Here is a 23743-nt window from a genome sequence, read left to right as displayed (position 1 = left end):
AAACAAAACAAAAATATGTGGTCAGAAGTTACAGACCATGTGAGAGAGTACTCAAAGACCCTGATTATTATTGGGAGCTTCCTTTTATGGGGGTCAAGAGAAGGAGGAGTTTGGTGGGAAAGGGCATATCACAGGTGGCTCCATTTTGATTGACAGTCATAGATTATATAAGCCTTTGGTCATTGTGCATGTCCTTTCTCATGAAGCACCAGATCTCAACCACACCATCCTCAACTATTCATAGACCTAAGATGGTAAGCAGGGGATTCTCCCTAAATCTTTACACAGAAGACATGGTTTGCCTTATTGTGCAGGCACCCAAAAGTAATGCAGGCCTGATTGGACACCTCATATTCAGAGATATCTGGAGTAAGATTAAATAGAAACTGTCCATTCTTGATGATCAGTAAGGGGAGGAGAAACTTATTCTTATATTTGGAGGAGAGTGTGCACCCAGCTCAATGTAGGAAGGGGATCTTAAACCAAAAGGCTGCTGGGTGCATCGTTAGGAGAGGGATGAGTGCATAGCCCAAACCAAGCAGAGTCCCAGGCTGCTAATCTATTCCTTATAGCAGGGCCTCAAGATAACTGAGGAAAAACAGATGGGAAGCAATCTTCAGCAGAGATGTGGGGTTTGGTACCAGAGCACATTTCTCCGCAACCTCTCCTTAGCTCTCCATCACATGTCTGTGACTTTGAGTAGAATTATAGTGGCAGGAGGTACCATTATCCAGCCTGTGTTCCTCCTCTTCCTATTGTTCAGGCTGTGGCATTCTCTAAGCATTAGGGTGTCTTGACAAACTCCTGGTGGGAGGCCAAAGTAAAGAGTGGACAGCAGGGATCATCTATGACTAGAAAGCAAAAAGATGGCCTGCAGGCCATTAAGGAGTTGACCCAGATAAAACAAAGGAAAATTCTCTACTGGAATTCTAGAGAACACTGGAAGGGAACTGGGCAAAGTAAGAAAGATGAAGAGTCATGAGTCAGAGAAAAGACCAGAGGAACAGCTCCCGGAAGAGAGTGGACACTGGGCAGGGATGGGGGCATCTGCACGTGGCTCTGCGAAGGACTGGCACCTGCTGGCAGTGAAGCTGAGGGGTAGCCAGTAGGAACTGATCAAGGATGATGAGAGAGTCTGAGTAGGAAAGAATGAACCAGTGCCGGTGGTGAAAATGACTTTGAAACACCTTGTGGGACATAGTGATCTTATCTCTTTATTATTATTGTTGTTGTTACTATTATTATTATGATAATAATATTATTATCCTACATTTTATGTTATGGTGCTACATGCCTGTAATTCTAGCACTTGGGAAGTAAAGGCAGGAGGATCAGAAATTCAAGGTCGTCCTTAGTTATTCAGCAAGTTTGAGGCCAGCCCAGACTACATGAGACCCTGTGTCAAACAAATTCTCCAGATCCTATACTCCAGTATCTCAACACATGCCTCCGGTTCTCCCTACCCTGTCTGTCCTGTAGTCGTTACTTCTTATTGCCTGGCCTGGTCCCACTTACACTACCTTTATGTTTCTAGCGGGTTTTATTTTGTTTTTAGGCCTTAACCTGAACTGTTTCTTTGCAATTTCAGTGTCTCGTTGTAGTAGGGCGCTTACCTAGATGTGTGAAGCCCAGAGCTAGCCACTCAGCACTGTACAAACTGTGTAGAATCACATCATTTGGCAAGTGGAGGCAGGAGGTTCAGAAGTTCAAGGTTACTCAGCTACATAGAAAGTTTGAGGCCAGCCTGGACTACACTAGATTCCATTTCAAAACCACATACATACAAAAGAAATTTTAATACTTCTTCACGACAACAGTAACAAATTTCACCATCTCTAAGATCATTTCCTATTACATAGGGAGCATGGCTCTCTTCATTCCATCATGGCCATGTTGGAGAAACAGCTCAGCACCTGCCTTGGGGCTTCTATTGCTGTGAAAAGAACCATGACTGTGGAAACTCTTATAAAGGAAACATTCCATTGGGGTGGCTTGCTTACAGTTTCAGAGGTTTAGTCCATTATCACCATGACAGGGAACATGGAAGTGTGCAGGCAGATGTGGTGCTGGAGTAGCTGAGAGTCCTACATCTGCAGGCAATGGTCTGAGACACTGGGCAGTATCCTGAGCATAGGCCACCTTAAAGCCCATCCCCACAGTGGCAGCCTTCCTCCAACAAGGCCACACCCACTTCAATGAAACTCTTGTCTCCTAACAGTGCCACTCCTTGTGTGACTATTGGGGCCAATTACATTCAGACTACCACAGCACCTAAGAGTGCTTACTGCTCTTCCAGGGGGCCAGAGGGAGGTTCCCAGCCCCAACATGACGTCTTACAACCACCTGTAGCTTGGTTCCAGTGACTCTGATAAACTCTTCTGGCCTCAGGAGGCAACCACACATATGGCACACACAAACCCATACACACATAAATTAAAATTAAAATGAATCTTTTAAAAATTCCAACATGGAGGCAGAAGGGGAACCTAAGGCTAAGGAGCTATTGGGGGTTACAGTTGGAAAGGTCACTTTTCTTCAAGGAGTGGCCACTACCAGGTTAGTATACCCCAGTGGCTAACCACACAGCCATATGCCTGTAGGCATTACTGATTTCACTCGATGGGCTATTTTTTATAAAGAAGACTTAAAGCTGGAAGGGGGAACTATTGGGGAGGAGACAGGAATTGAAGAGAGCAAGGGGCACATGTTCAAAATACATTGCACACATCTACACAATTTTTAAAGAATAAAAGATTAAAAATAATGTAGATAGCAATAAACACACTCAAAACTGACTGACCTCTGGCCTCCTAATGTGCGAGTGCACATGTACACACACGCGCGCGCGCACACACACACACACAGAGAGAGAGAGAGTAAGTGAAGAACTTAGTTGAATTGGTCTGTCGTCTATTTTGAAATGATTAAGACAGGAGCCTATTTATAAGTGAGGGAGCAGGAAGGCAAAACAGACTCATAAGACTTGATATTTGTGGACACAGAGTCCCAGGGAAAGGAAGAAAGAGTGAGGTGTGGGTGCATGTGGACAGATTGCACACACAAGAAGGATGAAGCCTGGAGGGTGAGATGATAGCAGGAGGGCTGGAGCAAGGGCTGGCTGGGGTCAGCCTACGACAGATGGCAACCAGCAGACAACAGGGAGGGATATTATGAAGTCTATGGTGCTGAGTAATAATAACAACATCATTTCCTTCAACAAACAAAGTGGACTTGGAACACCGACTGTGCCCTGCCAAGAGCTCACTGTTATGAGATGTCCAGTCCTGTGACTGTCACTCAAAACTACTGTTTGTTTCTGCCTCTCCATCCTCTCTCTTCTTCCTTATATTTTATTACTCTCCTGTAAATATTTTTTTGCTCTCTCTCCATCCCTCTGAACGCCTTTCTGCCCCTTCTTTTCCCCATCTTCCTTATCTGTATCTCCTCTCTTGACTCTTGTGTATGTTTCTTTCCCCTTCCGGGCTTCCTTTAACAGCCAAAGCAGGGGAACAAAGTTGGGTTTTAGTCTCTTGCATAAGCATTTGTATCTGAAACAAACAAATTGAAACTTTGATGCTTCTTGCTGTAACAAACACTAAAGGTGCCGGTGACTTTCAGTTAATTTTGTGCTATGGACTGATGAAGAAAACCTTTGATAAATCACACCTTGTGTGGCTCAGTCAGGACTACACCAAAAGATACTGTTTCATACTGTTTGTTTCATAGCTCTTGTTTTGTTCCACAAAAGCCAGAAGGTTTAAAGGTTTAAATGTCACTGAGGGTTTGTTGTTGTTTGGGTTTTTTGTTTGGTTTGGTTTGGTTTTTCCAGACAGGGTTTCTCTGTGTAACAGCCCTAGCTGTCCTGCAACTCATTCTGTAGACCACGCTGCCCTTGAACTCACAGAGATCCTCCTGCCTCTGCCTCCCAAGTGCTGGGAATAAAGGCATGCGCCACTGTCGACCAGCAAATGTTCAACCAGCAAATTTCACTGTTTTAAAGACAATAAAACCCAAACAACCAAAACAAACAAACAAACAAATAAAACCTTAGAAAGTCTATGTTGATCCATTGTTACAATTGGAATTCAAATCATGAGAGACATTTTATAAAAATCGATTTCTGGCAGGGTGGTAGTGACAGCACACACTTTTAATCCCAGCACTCAGGAGGCAGAGGCAGGCTGATATCTGTGAGTTTGAAGCTAACCTGGTCTACAGAACAAATTTCAAGATAGTCAGGACTACACAGAGAAACACTGTTTCAAAAAACAAAATCAAATTTCTGATCAAAGTACAGATATTACTTCAGGAAATCACATTCTGTCTGTTGCTAACCTAGAAAGACATAACCTCCAAAAGTCATTTTTGTCATTCTTCTGACCTGACCATAAGAGGTTTGAAGGCCCCATGTTGCCCTAAAGCAAGTGACAGTTCCCATTGAAAGGGTACTGCCCAGGCCACACACACAGCTCTGCTAGCATTTACTCTAGCTGCCGGCAGGCTCTAGCGTAGATGTACCATTCATTTGATAGTGATGTTGGCATCTTTAGACGACTTGAGGTCAGGAGTTTACTACTGTGCTCCTATAGAACCACTCACCCACATGGGTAGCAATTTATGCCAAAAGTTAATATATAAAAATTGCACCCATTTCTGTGAGCTCAATTCAGAGACCAGACCAATGACAACCATTACCTTTATGAACAGTGCTCAAATTTTATGACTTCTGAGTAATATCTCATATTATATGCATCTCACCCAAGTGTCTTGACATGCTATTTCTAAAGAAATGCTTGAGGTTTTTAATTTTTTATAAAAGGAAAGTTGGGAGTGAAAAGAAACTTCAGAGAGTGCTAGAGAACGAAGATGGGGAAGGAATCCTGAAGTTCAGACTCGGCAATGCAAGAAGGGATGCACTTGGGAGAGTGGCCATTTCATCTGTTTTAAGAACTTGAGTGTGGTGGCCTTAATGAGTGATCTATGACACTACTGATGAGTCCAGGTGCACAGAGAGCAGCCCTTAGGAGAACACGGTCATCTTTGTGTTTTCCAGCCTCTTCAACTGCTTCACAGATATGCACCAGACAGCACTGGATGCTACAAAACCTTCCTCTTATGTAATTTTAGCACTTGCTCTCTCTCTGTGCCTGGATCCTTGCTGTCTTAGTATATTAGAAACTAATTCACAGTCCGTTTCTACTTAGAGATCAAGTTACTTCTCTGGGTTTGTTGGGTGATACTTTTATTTTAAAGACCCGTGTTAGAAGACAAAGCCTAAAGGCCAGAGGATGAAATTCTGGGAAATCAGGAAGTGTTGCAGGAGACTGGGGAGACATTTGGGACAAGAAAAGCATATTCCCACCCCTACCAATTGTCCTACAGTGGCCATCTGTTCACCCTGTTTTTAAAGCACTGTTCTTCTGCAGTGGGTGCATTAACGTTATTGTGAAAGTGTACCTACATTATTCAAAAGGACTCCAGCCTGTATTTCCTCTCTTGCTACCCACTTCTCATACTCAGAATCAGTCTATATATAAGAGAACTATATTGATTATGTGACTTGATTATAATATCTTAAGAGAGTCCAAAGGCAAAAGCAACCATAAAACTAAATGAGGTGTTTATACAGGTATGACCTCATGGGTGTTTAATGATGTAAAAGCAATCTTCTTCCCCAGCTTCATCATTCTTTATTGTTGAAAGTACAGAGTCTCCATGAAGTTTATCAAATTGCAGGACCAAATGCCCTTCAAAAGGGGCAAGGCACTGGACACCTACTTTAAGTGGCTCTCCTTTAAGTACCTAGTTCTTGCTTGTCGACTCATTATTTTCTCTCAATTTTCCCTCTTGCATTTCTCAGGACAAATGTTGCCTTCCACTTCTCTGCCAGCCCCTCTCAGCCTCAGGTAAGCAAAGATTTCCAACGGTTATCGAGAGCCTGCCTGCCGCTCTTGCACACAGAAGCCATAGAGAAGGAAGAGTGAAGCCAGCATGTGTTATTACCCTTGATCTTACTCTGTGTATCCGGGCTGTTACTGAGGTCTTAAGCACATTTAGTATCACCACCTTTATTGGGATAAAATGGGAAGCATGATATTTATTTCCAATGTTCCTTAGGATGAACTTCATTGAGTAAAGTCATGTGTCTGGTATGTCCTGAGGGATGTTAGATAGTACTGGGTGCTCTTGGAAGAGGAAGGAGATAAAGACTCTGTGATTGTAGCCCTGGTGACTGAGATAGGGCAGGAAGGAAGAGAGTGGAAGACTGACAGCAGACAGATATGCAAATGGCTGTTATGAAAATGCAAAAATAAGACAGATTTCCATTTCTGTCATAATATTGGCAGATTGAGTTTGTGTCCCCTGTCAGTAAAAATAATTTACTATTTTTATGTGATCCTCAAAAACAACAACAACAACAACAAGCAAAATAGATACATGAGACTGATTTTTTTAAAGATTGTTTTCCTGATGACATTTCTAACTAGCTTTTTTTTTTTCCTTTCATGGTTTTATGCTGTAACGAGTTCAAAATAGGTTTTGGACATATGTAGTGGTTTACCACTTCATCTTACCACGCTAAACACCAAAACCAAGACAAGAGAAATGAATTAGAGGCCAGTCTGAGCTACATAGCACATTCCAAGCTAGCCTCGGCTACATACTGAAACAGAAAAAACAAAACAAAACAAAAAAACTGACCTATATGTCACAATAGTTATACTATGTTTTTTGAAGGCTTTAATATGATTTTGTTCATAAATGTTTACTTAGCTTTCATTTTGAATATAGTAAAACTGGTGATTAGATAGTGTAGACATTTGTAACTCTATTAAAATCACTAGTGTGTTTGTAAATATTTAACAACTCGTGGGGGGAGGGCAAAATTTGATTTGTAGCTTATGCCCATTTCTTTGGTGTAAATTCCTCCACCATAGCCAATTTCAAATGGCTGCCACGATGATATTGATCATGTTGGGAATAGATGTATAAAGCAGTGCTCCCAAACATGTACTTCTGTTTTGTAGTGCTGGGGATTGAACTCTGGATCTTTTACAAGCTAAGCAAGTACTTTACCAGCTGAGCCACATCTCTGGCCTTCAGCAAAGCTAAGATTTAACTTTTCTTTCTGTGAAATTCATCCTGTATACTGATGCCCAATGGCAAGAAAGGCCACAGGGCATAGTTTGTTCATCTTCATAGTTATTGACCATTTAAATCAATGGGGTATTGAGGGGGGCTAGGTAGGAGGTCCAATAATTAAGAACACTTGCAGCTCTTGAAGAGGACCTGAGTTTGGTTCCTGATATCTACATGGTGACTTATACCTATATCTTAACTCTAATTCTAGGATATATAATTCTTTCTTCTGATCCCTGGGGCAATGTGTGCATGTGGTACATAGACATAGATGCAGACAAAACAGACACATAAAATACAAATAAAGTCTTTCTGAATAAAACATATTTTAAGGCAGGGGTCTAAAACATTCCTTGGGGAGTTAGAGATAAATAAGGCTGATAATAGTTTGACATATTAAGTATTCAAAACTATTGACTTCTTACATAAAAGGCTAGTAATATATATCCATTACTAACCATAATGCTCTTGAGTTATAAAGTGTGGCTGTCCTGACAGCCACCCTGGGACTTCCCTTGGAATAACCCTGTTTCATGAGTTTTTGATTCATGCTCCAAAATGCAGTCATACAAGGCATGAAAAGACTTCTAAACAGGAATGTGAGTGCTATTTCTTAATTCTGATGTTCTATTCATATTGAATTAGTTCTTGATACAGTACTAGTAAAGGGGATACTTGAATACAAAACTCGTTTTAAAATGATGTGTTTACTAGGTCTGTAAGATGTCAGTCTCATTAGGGTGGGTTTCCACACAGCCTTAATCACAAACTTGTGTTTCTCATATGGTTGCCACACTTGAAATGATTGAGCTAAATTCTCATTTCCACCATTTTTAACTGTTTAAAATGTTTTAAGAGTTAATATGTTTTTCCAATGGGTTCAAAACTGAGGTAAGTAGAGCATATCACCTCTTCCTGTTGGTAAAGTTGCCTGTGGGTTAGGAAAGGTGACTCAGAGGTCAAGGGTGCACATGGCAGCTACAAAGGACTAGAGTGTAGTCGCCAGCACCTACCTTGATCGACTCAAAAATAAAAATGATGTCACTTGCCTTCCTCTCATCTTAGTGAACACCCTCTTCTGGGCTGTGCAGTCACCACACATGTATTGCTCTCTCTCCTACACACACACACACACACACACACACACACACACACACACACACACACACCCCTACCTGATACTTGGAAAATAAATTTAGGCCAAATCACGGACATATTTCAAGGGCTCAATATCAAACTCAGTCTTTTGATCTAAATAGCTTCTCAGAATATCTCAGTTTAGGGAAAAGATTCTTCTAAGTTAGTTGATAAGAAATGGTTGTACCCTAAAATGAAAAGGCAGCCTTGTGTAAATGGCCAATTACCTTCACGGCTATCTTCTTCATGTCGGGCACAGAGCCCTGTGCAGAACAGTTTGTTGCTTAACATGTATGAGATGAATAGATGACTGAAACAATGGCCATAAACTGAGCTTTGCATCTGAAATTCACACTTGGTGGTAGAGAAAACCATGCAACCCATGGTTTGTATTTCTATAAACAGTTCTTAAGATTAGTAAATCACGTCTTTCTTTTTTTCATTCTCAGTATTTTCTATACAAATTTCCTGAAGATGTGGATTCTGTTATCATTAAAGTGGTGTCTGAGAAGGCTTACCCATGTTCAGTTGTCTCTGTTCAGAACATCATGGTAAGCTCTGATACTGTCAACCTTCTAGCTTGTAAGAGTCTAGTATTCCAGAATAGATGTGGGGGGGGGGGCTGTATCACCCCCAAATGCCAAATAATAACATCTCATGCACACACTCGAGTGGGCAGTCCATGTTCGCTGACATTGATGAGAGATAAGAAGTATCTCACCACCACAAATAAAAGATGGGGGATGCAGAATAGGTCATGACAAGTAACAAAGAAAACCCAGTTGGAAGTTCAGTGAAAAAGCCTATCACCTGTTTTGTTTTTAGATTGTTGTCATAATATTAGATCTTTTCTGTATCCTAAGATGGTAACAAAAAAAAAAAAATAAGAAATGTATATACTTTAAGGCAGTCTTCCTATAGCTCTCTTCTATATAGACTGATTCTTACAGTTTAGGTCAAAGTCCACATTTTAAGAGGACCATTTCATGACTGTTTTGCAGAAAACTTTTCCATGGTGTCTAGATTAAAAGATTCCCCCAGCCTGTGACCCAGGCAGCACAACCCTGACACACGTATGTATATGGAGTGACATCATGTGACAGTGCTGAGACGCTCTTTTTTTGTCTCTCGTGTGCTTTAGTGTCCAGTGTATGATCTGGACCACAACGTGGAGTTCAATGGTGTGTATCAGTCCATGACCAAGAAAGCTGCCATCACGCTACAGGTGAGACATTGCCTCTGAAGTCACAGTCATGATGTTCAACAGATAGCCACTCACCTACTGGACCTGCATTCAAAGGAGATGGCTGTCCACTGTGTACTTGGATGTCTTTTCTTTCTGATTGGTTTAAAAATGAATAGTGCCCTGCCTGTAGTTGGTGCCTGGATGGAGGTGGGCAGTGCTATCCTTTTAGGCATCCCCTTGGGGGTTCTTGGGAATCTACCATGCAGTAGGACATATATCTGGAAGTCCAGATGAGGTGTTAAGTTCTTCAGTGAGGTGTGGCAATTTAGGACAAAGCTTATGACAGCCATTTAAAGAAATTTAGTATGTTATAATAATTTTTCTACCAGTTGCATTCACCAAAAGTTGGATTCAACTCTGGAGGGAATGACAGATTCGAAGGCATATGAGCCTTATTCATGCGACACTTTGCCCATTTGGTATCTGTGAATAAACAGTTACATCATTGGTATTTTGTAGCAAAAAAAAAATGTACATATGTTATGTCACCATATTCCAAGGACATTCTACCTCTGTCTCTGGGTTTGGTGCTTAAGAAATTCGTGACTTGGTTCATGTAGAATCAGACAACATTGCTGGTTGATTAATAGACAAAAAAATGCAGAGAAGCTAAGTGTAGCTTGGATATCAGACCTAGAAATTATCAGTCAAACTTGATTTTGAGCATCACAGATTTAATTCCCCAAATATCTTGCTTTCCCTGTTTATTTCTTCCTTAGCATACCAGAATGATGTGATCCCCAATTTAAAAAGGACACACACACACACAACAACAACAACAACAACAATAACAACAGTAGGTGTTTTAATTTGCTTTCTAGTGCTGTATAAAACATCATAACCAAATCAAACTTGGGGAAGAAAGGGTAAATTTGATTTACACCTTCACATCATAGTTCATCATGGAGGAAAGCAAAGGCAGGAACTCCAGGCAAGAACCTGGGGGGCAGAAACTAAACCAGAGGCCATGGAAGGACATTACTTTTTTTTATATAACCCAGGATCGCCTGCCCAGGGCACCATCCACAGTGGGCTGGGCCCTCCCACATCAATCATTAATGAAGAAAATGCTCCACAGACTTGCCTACAGGTGATTAGGAAGGCATTTTCTCAATTGAGAATCCTTCTTCCCAGATGAGCCTAGTTTGTGTCAAGCTGACAAAAAAAAAAAAAAATTATACCAGGGCAATGAAGGGCAAAGCGTAGCCAAACCTACTATGTCTACTTTCTGTGTATCTGGCAGTAAATTGCCTCTTCTCTTTTGGGCATGTGCTTCAGTTTTAGACATTTTCTCAGTGAACTATACACAATATCAGAAATTTGAGCATGACAAAAACTGCCTGGGTTAAAGTACTGTAATTAATAGTTATTTTGTTAACCCCACTTGAACCAGGACTAAAGAGGGACAGGTTCAGAAGTCAAAGCCAGAGGCACGGCCCCTTTCCCAATGCCTTCATCTCTCCAACATGCATTATTTATTTAACTATTTATGGCATGATTTTAGACAAGTTATTTCTTATTAGATTTTAAATTAAAATGGATAAATAGCTGGGTGTATGCCTATAATGCCAGCACTCAAGATGCTGAGGTAGGAGGATCAAGAGTTCAAGACCAATGTGGGTTACATAGCAAGCCCATCTCCTACATATGTGTTCTTATATGTACATGTATTTATACAAATATTATTTGTTAAGTCTAGCTATTGCTTACGGTGTTTATTATAATACTAAGTCCTCAAGTGGGAACAGGCTTTGAAATTCTCCACGTACCTATTTATACTAATTTCTTGGATGAAGTGATGTTCATGGCTGTTGTGGAGTAGGCAGTGGGACTGTGGAAACCCTTTCTGAGGAGTCAGAGGACAGGGGTGAATTTTCCTTTTCTTCCTTTCTCTTCCTGTCCCCCACCCCCATGGACTTTCCCTTCCTGGCTGTCTTTCTTCCCTGCAAATCATGAGGTTGTTATGTCTTACACAGAAGAAGGATTTTCCAGATGAGCAGTTCTTCGTGGTGTTTGTGATAAAACCTGAAGACTACGCTTGCGGGGGATCATTCTTCATCCAGGGTAAGAGGCACTGAGGGATGCTTGGAAGAGGAGGGAAGGAAGCCAAAAGCTCACCTCTCGCTCTTCCTGGGGGCCTAGCACCAGTGACTTGACAAAGCACTCAGAGACACTTGGATTAAAAAACAAAATGAAGGGGGTGTTGTGGTGGTGAATACCTATATTCCCGGCACTCGGGAAGCAGAGGCAGGTGGATCTCTGTGAGTTCAAGGCCGCCTGGTCTATGGAACTATTTACAGGTCCCCTAGGCCTGTTACACAGAGAAGCCCTGTCTTGAAAACTAAAATGAAGATAACCCTATATCCATCTATATTGGTACTACAGATATCCTTTAGTACCTTCAGCTTTCCAATATAATATTTTCAATTCTTTGTGCATCTTATACAATGCATTTTAATCCTTTTCAACTCCTAGTCTATTCCTAACTCCGGATCCACCCACCCCTCTCCACTTCCTCCCAGCTTCACATCCTCTTTCTTGTTTATTTTTTACATAACACACAGAGTCTAGTTTTTAAGACTGTATGTTCAGGGTGTGGGGTCATCCACTGGAGTATGGTCCGTCTATCAGAGGCTGCCCTGTTAAAGAAGACTCCCTCCCACAGAAGCCATCAACTGTCAATAATTCCTCAGTGGAGGGTCATGAGCTCCTTTCCCTTCAATGCTAGAATGTTGATTGGCTTGATTTTGTACAGCATCTCAATTTTTTAAGTCTTATACCAGGCCATACAGAATGAGTTCCATTAGCTGGCATTTCATTTGCTTTTGCCATGTAAATGCAAAAGGATCTGTTTCCTGGGCTGAGGAGATGCCTACCAACAAGCCAGCTGACTTAAATTCCATCCTCCATTCATCTCTGGATACTCTATGAAGGAAGGATAGGAACAGCTCCAGCAAGTTCACACACACACACACACACACACACACACACACACACACACACACACACGAGAAAGAGAGAATGAATGCAATAAAAACATTATTAAAAGTCCATTTAAAGGGGTCAGCAATCAGCCTTTCCACAAGGATGTACAAAGAAAACCTAAAGTTTACCATCTCAGTTGCCAAAATTGTACCTGACAAAACAATAAGAAAGTCAAATGTAACTTATCCTGATGATGAGAGGTTATATAAGCTCCTGTGCATATGCAATAGTCGTGCTGCCCAGAGTAGAATAGACCCTTAATTGAGAACACAGACCCCGTGACAATGGGCCGTATGTCACCAACACAGAAGGTGTTTTCTGTTGAGTATAACATGGCCCCCTTGGTGTCAGGTGACATTTCTGCTTGTGTGTGCTTTAATCTCTTAATTACATAGCTCTGTAGTCTTGCCAGTGTCTAAGGTTCCTTGATAAGCTCTAGGGCCATAATGACTGTGTAAAGAAAAACAGATTTTCACTGGGTGGGAACATGTTAGCTACAGAGGCTGTAGCTATCTGTTTGGGGCACACTCTTCTTGAGTTGTTTGTGGACATCAGGAGAAAGGTCAAATCTTCTACATAAAGAAGGAAGACTGCTGATCCATTTCATTTGTGCTGATTGGTGCTTCTAAAATGCACCCACACAAAGGCCAGTCCGAGTCTTAGCCAGAGGGACTCCCGATGCGTTCGATGTTGGCTTTTACCCCAGTTCTTGTACAGAGGGCACAGTAGATTCTGGACACGGTATAATGTAACGGTTCAGATTGGAGGATGAGGGTCTAATATCTGACCCACTGCCTGTGGGCCTTGCTTTTCTGTATGTTGTTGCTGTGGGTTTTTTGTTTGTTTGTTTGTTTGTTTTGTTTTTTGGGTTTTTTGTTTGGCTTTTTGTTGTTGTTTGTTTATTTGTTTGCTTTTTTTTTAACCAGAAAATGAAAACCAGACCTGGAATCTACAACGATCAAAGAACCTGAAAGTGACCATTGTCCCATCCATCAAAGGTTGGTTTTGGCTCTGGAGTGCAGAGTAGAGATTCTTGTGCTGGGAGATCTATCATATAACTAAGTGTTATTATCTTCCCCTCAAAAGGAGACATCCTAAGAAGACTAGAGTCCACTTAACTTAGAGATAGAATTAGGTCTTTTTGAAGAGGAAGAGGCAGGCTAGGGGTGTGGTTTAGTGGCAGAGTGCTTGCCTAATTTGTGCAAGGCCCTCTAGCACAGAAGGGGTGGGGAGGGAGGGATAAATAGAAGGAAAGAAGAGGAAGAGGAGAGGAAGGGGGAAGGAGGGGAGGAGGAGAGCAGAAGAAAGGAGAGACTCGATTCTAAAGATGTATACAGTAATCCCCCCAGCTCACACCCCACCCCCACTTCCAAGGGTAGACATTACTATAGATACTGCATCTGGGTGGCCTCCCATACTTCTGCAGCTTCAGTGAAAATATATTGGGATTTAAGAATAGATGTGATGGAGGCCGATTCTTTAAGCTGTACTGTTCCCAATATAGGCCTCCTTGTCCCTAGGGCAAGCTGACTAAAACTGACTCTTTCTCCCCAGAATCTGTGTATGTGAAGTCCAGTCTTTTCAGTGTATCCATCTTCTTGTCCTTCTACCTGGGATGCCTGCTCATCATGCTCATCCATTATGTGAGGTAGGCGGTGGTGTCTTCATGCCCTTTACCCCTCCACCTCATGCTTAGAGCACAGGCTTAGGAACACATTGACCGGCCGCTGAGATCTCCGGCCAGCTGCTTGCCCTTCTGCGCTTTATCATCTGAGAAATGAGACCAAAATCGGCTCACTGGCAGATCTGAAGTCAATGTTCCACTAACATGCCAGCAGAATTTTCATTATGAAACCACCACAACAAAACAACTAGACTGTCTTTATACCCTGAGAATACTTGCTGTAAATCACACACACTGTAGGACATTGTCAGCTTTTCCCCTGCATAGAGTATAGAAACAGACTTAATCATTGTGTCGAAGGGAAATGTAGTGCCTAAATAGATCTCGAGGTAGACCTAGCAAGAGTGACGTGCCTTGATACATATTACCAGGTGCACCAATTTCCCAGTAAAAAAAAACGTTCCTTCAGGAGGAAAGGGAGAGGTAACTATGGGGCAGCTGGATCAAGGAAATTCCCCTGCCTAAGGACTTGGAGCCTCTGGTGAAAAACATAAATAAATAAAAGATTCTGTAACACTCTTTGCCTCTCTCAGCTTGCACAGAGCTTTGAGAATTCTGTTTCTGTTATGCTTTCTGAGAAACAACTACAAAAGGACGGCAGGAGGCTTACAGTAAACAAATGTTGTTTTCCCTCTGCTCTTAAACATGGGGGGGGGGCGCAGAACAAAGGCTGCAGAAAGCAATGAGCACTCTAAGCAAGACACAGGACTGTGGGAAGAGCTCCTTGACAGCAATCTCAGTAGCAAAGGCCCCTCTCTCTCCTACACTCTCAGAAAACCTTTGAGCCTTCTACTACCCACACCTCCCCACCCCAACTCCCTCCAGGGATGTGCTTAGAGGAGAGGAGACTGGGAAGTGTAGAGTCTACATAAACTAAACAGAGAGTTCAAGTCAGCATGGAGACCCTGTCTCTGAAAACCAAGGTCTGGGAGTGTGACTCAGTGGTGAGTGCTTCCTTAGTGTGTCTTTGGTCTGAGATCTAGCACAACTGAAAACCTAAATAAAAACAGGTCCACCATTACCAAACCTGAGTGGATTTAAGCACCAAAATAATTAGAGTTATGCATTATAACCCATTTGGGGGAAATATGGGAATATATGAAGAAATAAATACCCACAAATATAGATCCAGTGAATTCAGCAAATCTAAAACAACAGCTGTCCATCAAGGAAAGGCGCTCCCAACAAATACTGATGTTAAAATGAATGTATTGTTGTGCCCAGACTCTGAATCCCCCAAACCACCAAGAGACTAGAACAGATGCAAAAGCTAAGAGTCTTTTTAGGGTCCTCCATCAGTGGGTAGAGTAGAAGGGACCCTAGCAGCAGTGGGGCATAGGTTGGGGATAGAGTAAAAGGGTCTGGGGGGGTCTGCTAGCTGCATAGCAACAGTCTCAGGTTTGGCGCACCTCCAGGATGGGGGAACCTGTCCTGAGTTGGCTGGTCAGCTGCAGCTGGCCTGGAGGCCATCAGAGGGATGTTGCTACATACAGCATTCCACTATTATCAGTAAAGCACATCCAAGGCCCTCCAGCTAAGTTCTGATTGGTTCCTTACCACATGGGAGGACATCTGGCAGTTTCTTCCCACTAATTAGGGCAAGGTGAGGGTGGGTGGGGCCTCAACACACACTGTTGAGTCTGGGGCCTACATCTTGCTGGGTCTTTTATGCAGCCTGTAAGGGCTGACAAAGCAGGGGACTGGGTGAGGGGCTGGGCCCTTCAGTATCTCCCCTGTAGCAGACCAAGAGCTGACTGCAGAGGAAGTGCTGGGGTTGGGAAGTCATTTGCAAACATCACAGCTAACACTAGCTCAGGTTAGGAGTCGTCAATAGATCCAGGTCTGGTGGCACAGGCCTGTACTCTCAGCAACTCGGGAGGCTGAGGAAGAGCACTGAAAGCTCAAGAGCTGTCTGAGCCACAGAGTGAGTCTTAGTAAGAGCCTGCCTCATGGTGACCACCCTAATTGTCATTATAGAGCCTTCATTCAGCACCTGATGGAAGAAGATGTAGACATCCATAGCCAAGCTCTGGGACAAGCTCCCAGAGTTCAGTTGAAAAGAGGGTGGAGGGATTATATGAAGAGGGTGAGGGGGGGTCAAGATTATAATGGGGAAACCCAGAGAGACAGCTGGCCTGAGTTTGTGGGAGCACATGACTCTGGACAGACAGCTGGGAGCCAGCATGGGACTGACCTAAGCCCTCTAGATGACAACTGTGTATCATGGTCTTTTGTGGGGCCCCTAGCAGTAGGACCAGGACCTGATGCTGATGCATAATCTGGTTCTTTGAAACCTATTTCTTATGGTGGATTGCCTTGTTCAGCCTCGATGCAGGGGGGGAGGAGCTTGGTCCTGCCTCAACTTAATATGCCATTCTTTGTTGATTCCTAGAGGAGGTCTTATCCCATCTCAATAGAGGAATGGATGGTGGAAAGGGGTAGAAGGGAGGTGGGGGTAGGAAATATAAGGAGAGGAAGGTAAGGAAACTGGTTGGTATATAAAATAAATAAAAATCTAAAAAACAAAAACAAACAAACAGAAAACCACCAAGTCTGTGGTTGTAGCTCAGTGGTAGACCATTTGCTTAGCATGTGCCAGACCATGGCTTCAACTCCCAATACTAAGAAAGTAAAGCAAAGTCATCAATGAATGCTAAGTTAAGGAGGGGAGTCAGATGAGGAACTGGGTGGTTGTGCAGTTTCATAAATTGCTAAGCCATAAGGGAAAAAATGATAAATATAGTGGGATATTTAAAAATAATAATATAGTGGGGAGATAAAACACACCAACCTGTCCATCAAAATAAATGCTACCAAGGAGACAGTGAGCAGTGCATGCCTCCAGATGTGTCAATTCCTACAGATGTATATTTTTAATCTAATCAAGTGGGAAAGTTAGACACAAAAACTGTCATAAAAGGGACAGATGGCTATGTAAAGAATCCTATTAGAGACAATAGGTGAGAAGCTAAAGACAGTGCATGACCTCAGATTGGATCTTACATTCAAAGTAAAAATATGCTGTAAAGGATAGTTTTAGGCTAGTTGAAATTAGAAGACAAACAGTTGTTACTAGAAGTTTTTCCCACTGCCCTGGTCTCACAGCCTCACCAGCCCCAAATAACACACAGAGACCTTGTATTTAGATATAATGCTGTTGACCAGTTACTAGTTTTTTTTTGTTTGTTTGTTTGTTTGTTTGTTTTGGTGAAAAAGTGTGTATTTGGAATTAGCCAGCTGGACTCAATTTAAATGATCCCAATTTTGTTGGCAACATCCAGAGCATCATAATCAGGAGCCAACCGAACATACGCCTTCTTCTCTCCGTCAGGCCTTATGAGGGTGTTGACTTTGGCCACATCAATGTCATAGAGTTTCTTCACAGCCTGTTTGATCTGGTGCTTGTTGGCCTTGATGTCCACAATGAACACAAGTGTGTTATTGTCTTCTATCTTCTTCATGGCTGACTCAGTGGTCAGAGGGAATTTGATGATGGCATAGTGGTCAAGCTTGTTTCTCCCAGGAGCGCTCTTCCGAGGGTATTTGGGCTGCCTCCGGAGCCGAAGGGTCTTGGGCCGCCAGAAGGTGGGTGACCTGCGGATCTTCTTTTTGTGGCTGTGGATGCCTTTCAGCACTGCCTTCTTGGCTTTCAAGGCCTTCGCTTTGGCTTCGGCTTTGGGAGGGGCAGGAGCTTCCTTCTTCGCTTTCGGCGCTATCTTGGCAATAAGCCAGTTACTAGTTTTATATAGGCTAGCTCTGTCTTAAACCCATTTCTATTAATCTAAGTATTTCCACGTGGTCTCATCTTACTGGAGAGAGGATCCTCAGTTCTACCCTGTTTGTCCTACATGTTGAATCTCCTCCTATCTCTTCCCAAACCTCCTTGGCTCCTAGTCCCGCCTATCTTGCTTTCCTATTGGCCAACAGTGCTTTATTCATTAACCAATAAGAGAAACATATTTACAGAATGACATCTCCCATCAAACAGTGGATGAGAGAGTCTGTAATCCTAGCTGCTCTGATGATAAAGGAGGAAGATCTCGAATTCAAGGTCAGCATGAGCTACAGAATAATACAGGACCAGCCAGGACATTTAGGGAGACCCTGCCTCAAAACAAAAAAGCAGTGGGCTGAGCTATAACTCAGTGGCAGAGCACTTGCCTAGAATGCATGAAGCCCTAGGTTCAATCCCCAGCAACACATTAAATAAATATATATGCAAGTGTTAAATTTAAAGAATTTGATGTTTTCTTCACTCTATAGAAATATTGAGGGTAAAAATCTATAACAACTTCAAATGACTTTCAAATGGCACAGAAAAGTTAATATACATGTAGATGACTACATGCTAGAAACTAACATACATGTAGATGACGACATGCTATACATTAGCATATATGAGGAAGAGTGCATGCTAGACATTTGAGAAAGGAGAGCTGAGAGACAGGCAAAGCCAGGTGTATTGATGTAGATGCTAGGGAGGCAAGAGGACTGTGAATTCCAGGTTAGTTTGGGCTGCTGGGTGAGATCCTTTCTGAGAAGAAAGAAAGAAAAAGAAAGCAAGAGAGAGAATGATGAAAGACAGGAACAAAGGAGGGAGGGAGGGAGATGGAGGGGTGGAGGGGCTAGAAATGCTGACAACAAGTAAATCTAGGTAAAAGATGTATTGATAGATATTTATATCCTATTTCTATACTCATCCTTGAAACATCTCTGTAAATTTAAAGTTATTTTAAAATACAAAGTTAAAAACAGAGCTGGACATGGCAGTGCTTACGTGTGACACTCTGGAGTTGGAGGCAGGAAGGTTGGGAGTTCAAAGTCACTCACCCTTGTCTACATAGTGAGTTTGAGGCTAAAGGAACTACAGGAGATCCAGACTTTAAAAAAAAAAAGTATTAAAAACAGAAGCTTAGGATATAGGCAAAGTGTGGACATGAAGGGAGACCAGTTTCCTCTAAAAGTTACTGTTTCTAACACGTTAACTGTCTCTGCGTATCTGTCTGACAGTGTGCCAAACTCATTATCTCATCAGATGCTCTAGCCACTATTATTGGGCTACTATGATTGTTGCTACGTGGAAGCTTAAGGAAACTGAAGTACAGAGAGGTTAAGCAATTAGATCAAGAATGCACTGCCAGTACCTGAAGGAGTTAGGATTAGAACTCTGGCAGCCTGGCTCTAGAGCCTAAAGTTCTCAACAGGCTTAATCAAAGTGTGCCTTTCATGATAGAAGCAGTTGGCAGATGATAATCCTGGGCCAATGAAGTGTGACCACCAGCCTACACCCCAGCAAGGCTATGAATGTAAGTGGGCCCAAAACATTTCCATTTTGCCTCAGACAGCTGCTCTGTTGAAATAAAGAGCCAGTATTCTGCATGTTGGCGAGACTTCCTTCCTATGTCTTAGGTTGAGAAAATAGAATTATTTCTCCTTAGCCAGCTAACACGTGCCGTCTACATGTAAACAGATGAAAGTGGCTGTGACTGTCTCTAAAGCCGTTATTCAGCAGCTGAAGTTAGCAGAGTCTTTGGAAGTTGAGCTCAGACTCTGTTGAAAGTTCGCAGCAGATGACTTCGCTCCAGTCAAGTGCACAAGCACAGACTCTTTCCCAATATAGACGAACTGAAATAGAAATCTAGAGACACGGAGCCATTTGGCATTCTAAACAGGGGACTAGACTGAGGGAAAATGCTGATAGGAGAACTTTTCCTCCATTGAAAACAAAGTTTTCCATTCACCTATGTGATGCTCTTCCAACCTAATGTCATTTGCCTGGTGAGTCCTTTTATTTTATTATTAACACACATGGGACTTATAACCCACACTATGAGTTCATAAGAAACACTTGTAAGGGACATAGACCCAAGTCTTGGGGAGCTAAGAGCTTTCCCAAGTGGCTTCATGCTGTCCTGTCATACAAATACCATTTCCGCCCCTCTGCCCACTCCCATTCCCCTACAAAGGATGTGCAGGCTTGGAGTCAGGCACTGAATATGTGTTCTCTTGTTTTTATCACCCCCCCCACCTCCTGCCCCCCACCCCACCCTCTCTAAGTCCAACCACCCAGTTCTGGGTATGTATCCTTATCATTGACCCTTACCCACAGCCATGTTGTCACTTTAAATATACAGCATACAGAAGTTTCAAAGACCATGCGTGGGTCAGCAAATGGTTCTGTTTTGATTGATATCTCCAAATGGTGCATTTAGAAAACTGGCTTCACTAAGAAAAGAAAATCATAAACCATCAACTCATTTGGATCCAGAGATTTTCAGTATCATCGCAGCTGGGCTCAGAAATCTCAGCTGGATGTGATCACAAAATATGTCCTGCTGGCAGGTCCAAGAAACTGTCAATCCTAGAATGGCCTCGGTGGCACTTGGTCTCTACACTCGAGCAGGCCAGCCTGGGATTGTGGGATCCCAGGGACAGCAGATGAGTACAAGCCTCAAGTTATAGGTTCAGGGGTATTTCCCTTATCTACTGGAGGATGAATGAGTCTTGAGGCTAGCCAAGTTTCCAGACTAATTGTCTGGGTGCGTGCACCCATCTCAGTCAACCTATCTTAGTGTCCATCTGCTATTTTGCGAACTAGATACTTTCTATCTGACCTTAGCTGTGGAAATTGCTGAACTCCTCTCACGAAAAACTGTAGCAGTTCCAGAAGCTAATTCAAGCATGGGTAGAGTCCATTAATCCAAATGTATTATACATATATATGTATATTATAATATATATCCATAATGTATTATATATAACCATAATGTATTGGATATATATGGTCTGGATGATCACTTGCCCATCAGCACCTCTACCACCAGATTAGATTAGAAAGACCTTACTCACAGCATCCTTCTTGATGGAATAGTCAGGCTGATCCCTATCAAGTACCATCTTGCTTCAAAAAAACCAAAAGAAACAAAATAGAAGTTAACAAAGTCATCCCAAAATATATTTGAAGATGCAAGGTACACAGAGTAGCCAAGAGCTTTTCATTTATACAAACATTATTTTCTGTGGCTACTCAAGTCTAGAAACCAGAAGTGAAAGAAAATATAGGGTGTTGTCCTTCTGAGAGAAGCTTAATTCACTTAAAATGACCATCTCCAGTGGCACCTGGTCTCCTGCAAATGACAAAATGACATAACTTCTTCATATATGTGTGTGTGTGTGTGTGTGTGTGTGTGTGTGTGTATCTCACAACCTTTGTATCCATACCTCTGTGGCTGGGCACCTAGGATGGCTCTGTAACTAAGTTATTATGAACAGTGCAACAATAAAGACTTGTGTGTGGGTGTTTCTGAGACATGCAGACTTGGAATGGTGTGGGTGGCTCATTAGGTAGATCTATATTCTGTCTTTTTAGAAAACTACATGGAGACACCACAGTGGCCAGGCTGGGTTTTTTTTTTTTTTTTTTGGCCCAAGCAGTGTATAATAATTTCCCTCATCCATATCTTTTCCAGTATTCATTGTTACTATCTTCTTTTCCCTTCCTCCCTCCATCCCTCCCTTCATCCCTAACTCCCTCCCTCCCTTCTTTCCCTCTGAAGACCAGGCTGGCCTCAAACTCATAGAGATCCGCTTGCCTCTGCCTCCCAAATGCCAGAATTAAAGTTGTGCACCATTACCTTGTCTGTTTTACTGATGGCCTCTGTTCTGACTATGGTCAGATAAAAACTCAGTGTGTTTTGGTTTGGATTTCTCTCATGACTACTGAGGTTGAACTTTTTTGTTGTTTTGTTTTGCTTTGAAAGTTCGTTGGCTGTTTGTATTTCAACTCCAGAGAATTGCCCATTCATTTAATTAAGCATTTAATGATTGAGCTGATTGGTACCTTGCTTGGTCCTTTCTTTCTTTCTTTTAATTCTTATTTATTTTAGATACTAAACCTCCATCAGTTGTGTAGCTGGCCAAGATTTTATACCATTCTGTAGGCAGTCTCTTTACTTGATTATCTGTGTCCTTTGCTCTACAGAGAGAATAGCCACAGAGGTGGGGGTGGGGATCTTGAATTTAAAGGACAAAATTTAGCAGACTTGACACTTCCAGATACCAGAGCTTAATCCAAAGCCTTGATAATCAAGACTCTGTAGCTTATACATTGGGATAGAGGAGGGAATCCATGAATTAACTCTTCATTTTATTTTTTGTATGCATGTGTACACACATACACACACACACACACTCCTGCCTGAGCACAGGCCACACATGTGGAGGTCAGAAGATGACTTGAGAGAGTTAGGGATGTCTTTCTCTCCTTCCACCACAAGGCTTCCGGTTAAGTGGGTTTCAATCTCCTCCAGAGGACCCAAGTTGGATTCACGACCCCAGTTTGTCTCATGGGGCTCACAACCACCACCTGTAACTCCAGCTTCAGGGAATCTGGTGCCCTCTTCTGGTTTCCATGGGCATTGCACCCAGGTGCACAACACACACACACACACATACATACAAATAAATTTTTAAAAATTTAAATCATTAAAAAATGGGTAAAAGATTTAAACAGATACTTCAAAGAAGATGTATGGATGCCCAGCAAGCATCATCATTAGCTCTCAGAAAAATACAAATCAAAGTTGCAATGAAGTGTCGAAGTCTAAAGGTTAGGCATAATAAAAATTTTTAAATAGAAAATGAGAATTGGCAGAGCTGTAAAAAAAAAAAAATGGGAATCCTCAGACTCTGCTGGTGGGAATGTGAAACAGTGCTTGCACTATAGCCGTGTCTGAGTAGCCTCAGACCTCCCCTTTAGTTATGTAGCCAAGAGAAGTGAAGATGTAGCTATTAAAACAAAACAACAACAACAACAAAACATGAACACAAGTGATCATAGCAGTGTTATTTTAATACACAGGAAACAGAAACAATAGGAAGCACTCATCAAGGGAAAACAAATAAATGAAAAGTAGAACACACACACACACACACACACACACACACACACACACACTGGAATATTACTCAAGCATCAATATATTCAAGCACTGATACACGCTACAGTGCAGATTAACCTTGAAAATATTCTGTATCAAGGAAGCCACTCGAAAAAGTCTATGTGTACAGTGATCTCCTTTATACTAAATTGTCTAGAAGAGGTAAACTTACAAAGGCAGGAAGTGGATTAGCAAGGGCTAGGGGAAGGGGAGAGTGGAGAGTAATCTCTAACAGACACAGCTTCTTTGGAGGAGGCCATGAAAATGTCAATGTTAAAATTAGGTCAGGGTGACAGTTGTACAAGTATTTTAATATACTAAACCACACTGAATTGTGTGTTTTAAAAGACACATGTTATGATGTCAAGTTTATATCTGCAAATAAATGAATGTTAATAAATAATGTACATGTCTGAGAATTGAATTACTGGGTCATATGATCAGTCTATGTTTGGCTCTCTGAGGAAGTGCCAAATTGTCACCTAAAGTGGCTATGCCGCCACTTTAAATTCCTTCCAGTGGTATCTCCAAAAGGCCATTTTAAAGCGATCCTAGGAGACAAATTTTCAGCAGAGTGTGTAGGGATCTAGTTCTAGTAATATGCTGAATCTT

General features: G+C 42.1%; 1 protein-coding gene across 1 annotated transcript in view; it reads left to right on the top strand.

The window, feature by feature from the left end:
* Nucleotides 1-23743, top strand: part of Sidt1 (SID1 transmembrane family member 1) — an 84519-nt gene that overhangs the window by 30091 nt on the left and 30685 nt on the right. The window contains exons 4-9 of the mRNA XM_051191524.1: nucleotides 5861-5906; nucleotides 8727-8828; nucleotides 9419-9502; nucleotides 11500-11587; nucleotides 13435-13506; nucleotides 14063-14156. Coding sequence (XP_051047481.1) covers nucleotides 5861-5906; nucleotides 8727-8828; nucleotides 9419-9502; nucleotides 11500-11587; nucleotides 13435-13506; nucleotides 14063-14156 — 486 coding nt within the window. The remainder of the gene's footprint in view (nucleotides 1-5860; nucleotides 5907-8726; nucleotides 8829-9418; nucleotides 9503-11499; nucleotides 11588-13434; nucleotides 13507-14062; nucleotides 14157-23743) is intronic.

The sequence above is a fragment of the Phodopus roborovskii genome, unplaced genomic scaffold (assembly GCF_943737965.1).
Source record: "Phodopus roborovskii unplaced genomic scaffold, PHOROB, whole genome shotgun sequence".
Classification (NCBI taxonomy): Eukaryota; Metazoa; Chordata; class Mammalia; order Rodentia; family Cricetidae; genus Phodopus; species Phodopus roborovskii.
The sequence above is the reverse complement of the archived record's forward strand: the minus strand, read 5'-3'. Positions and strand labels throughout refer to the sequence as shown.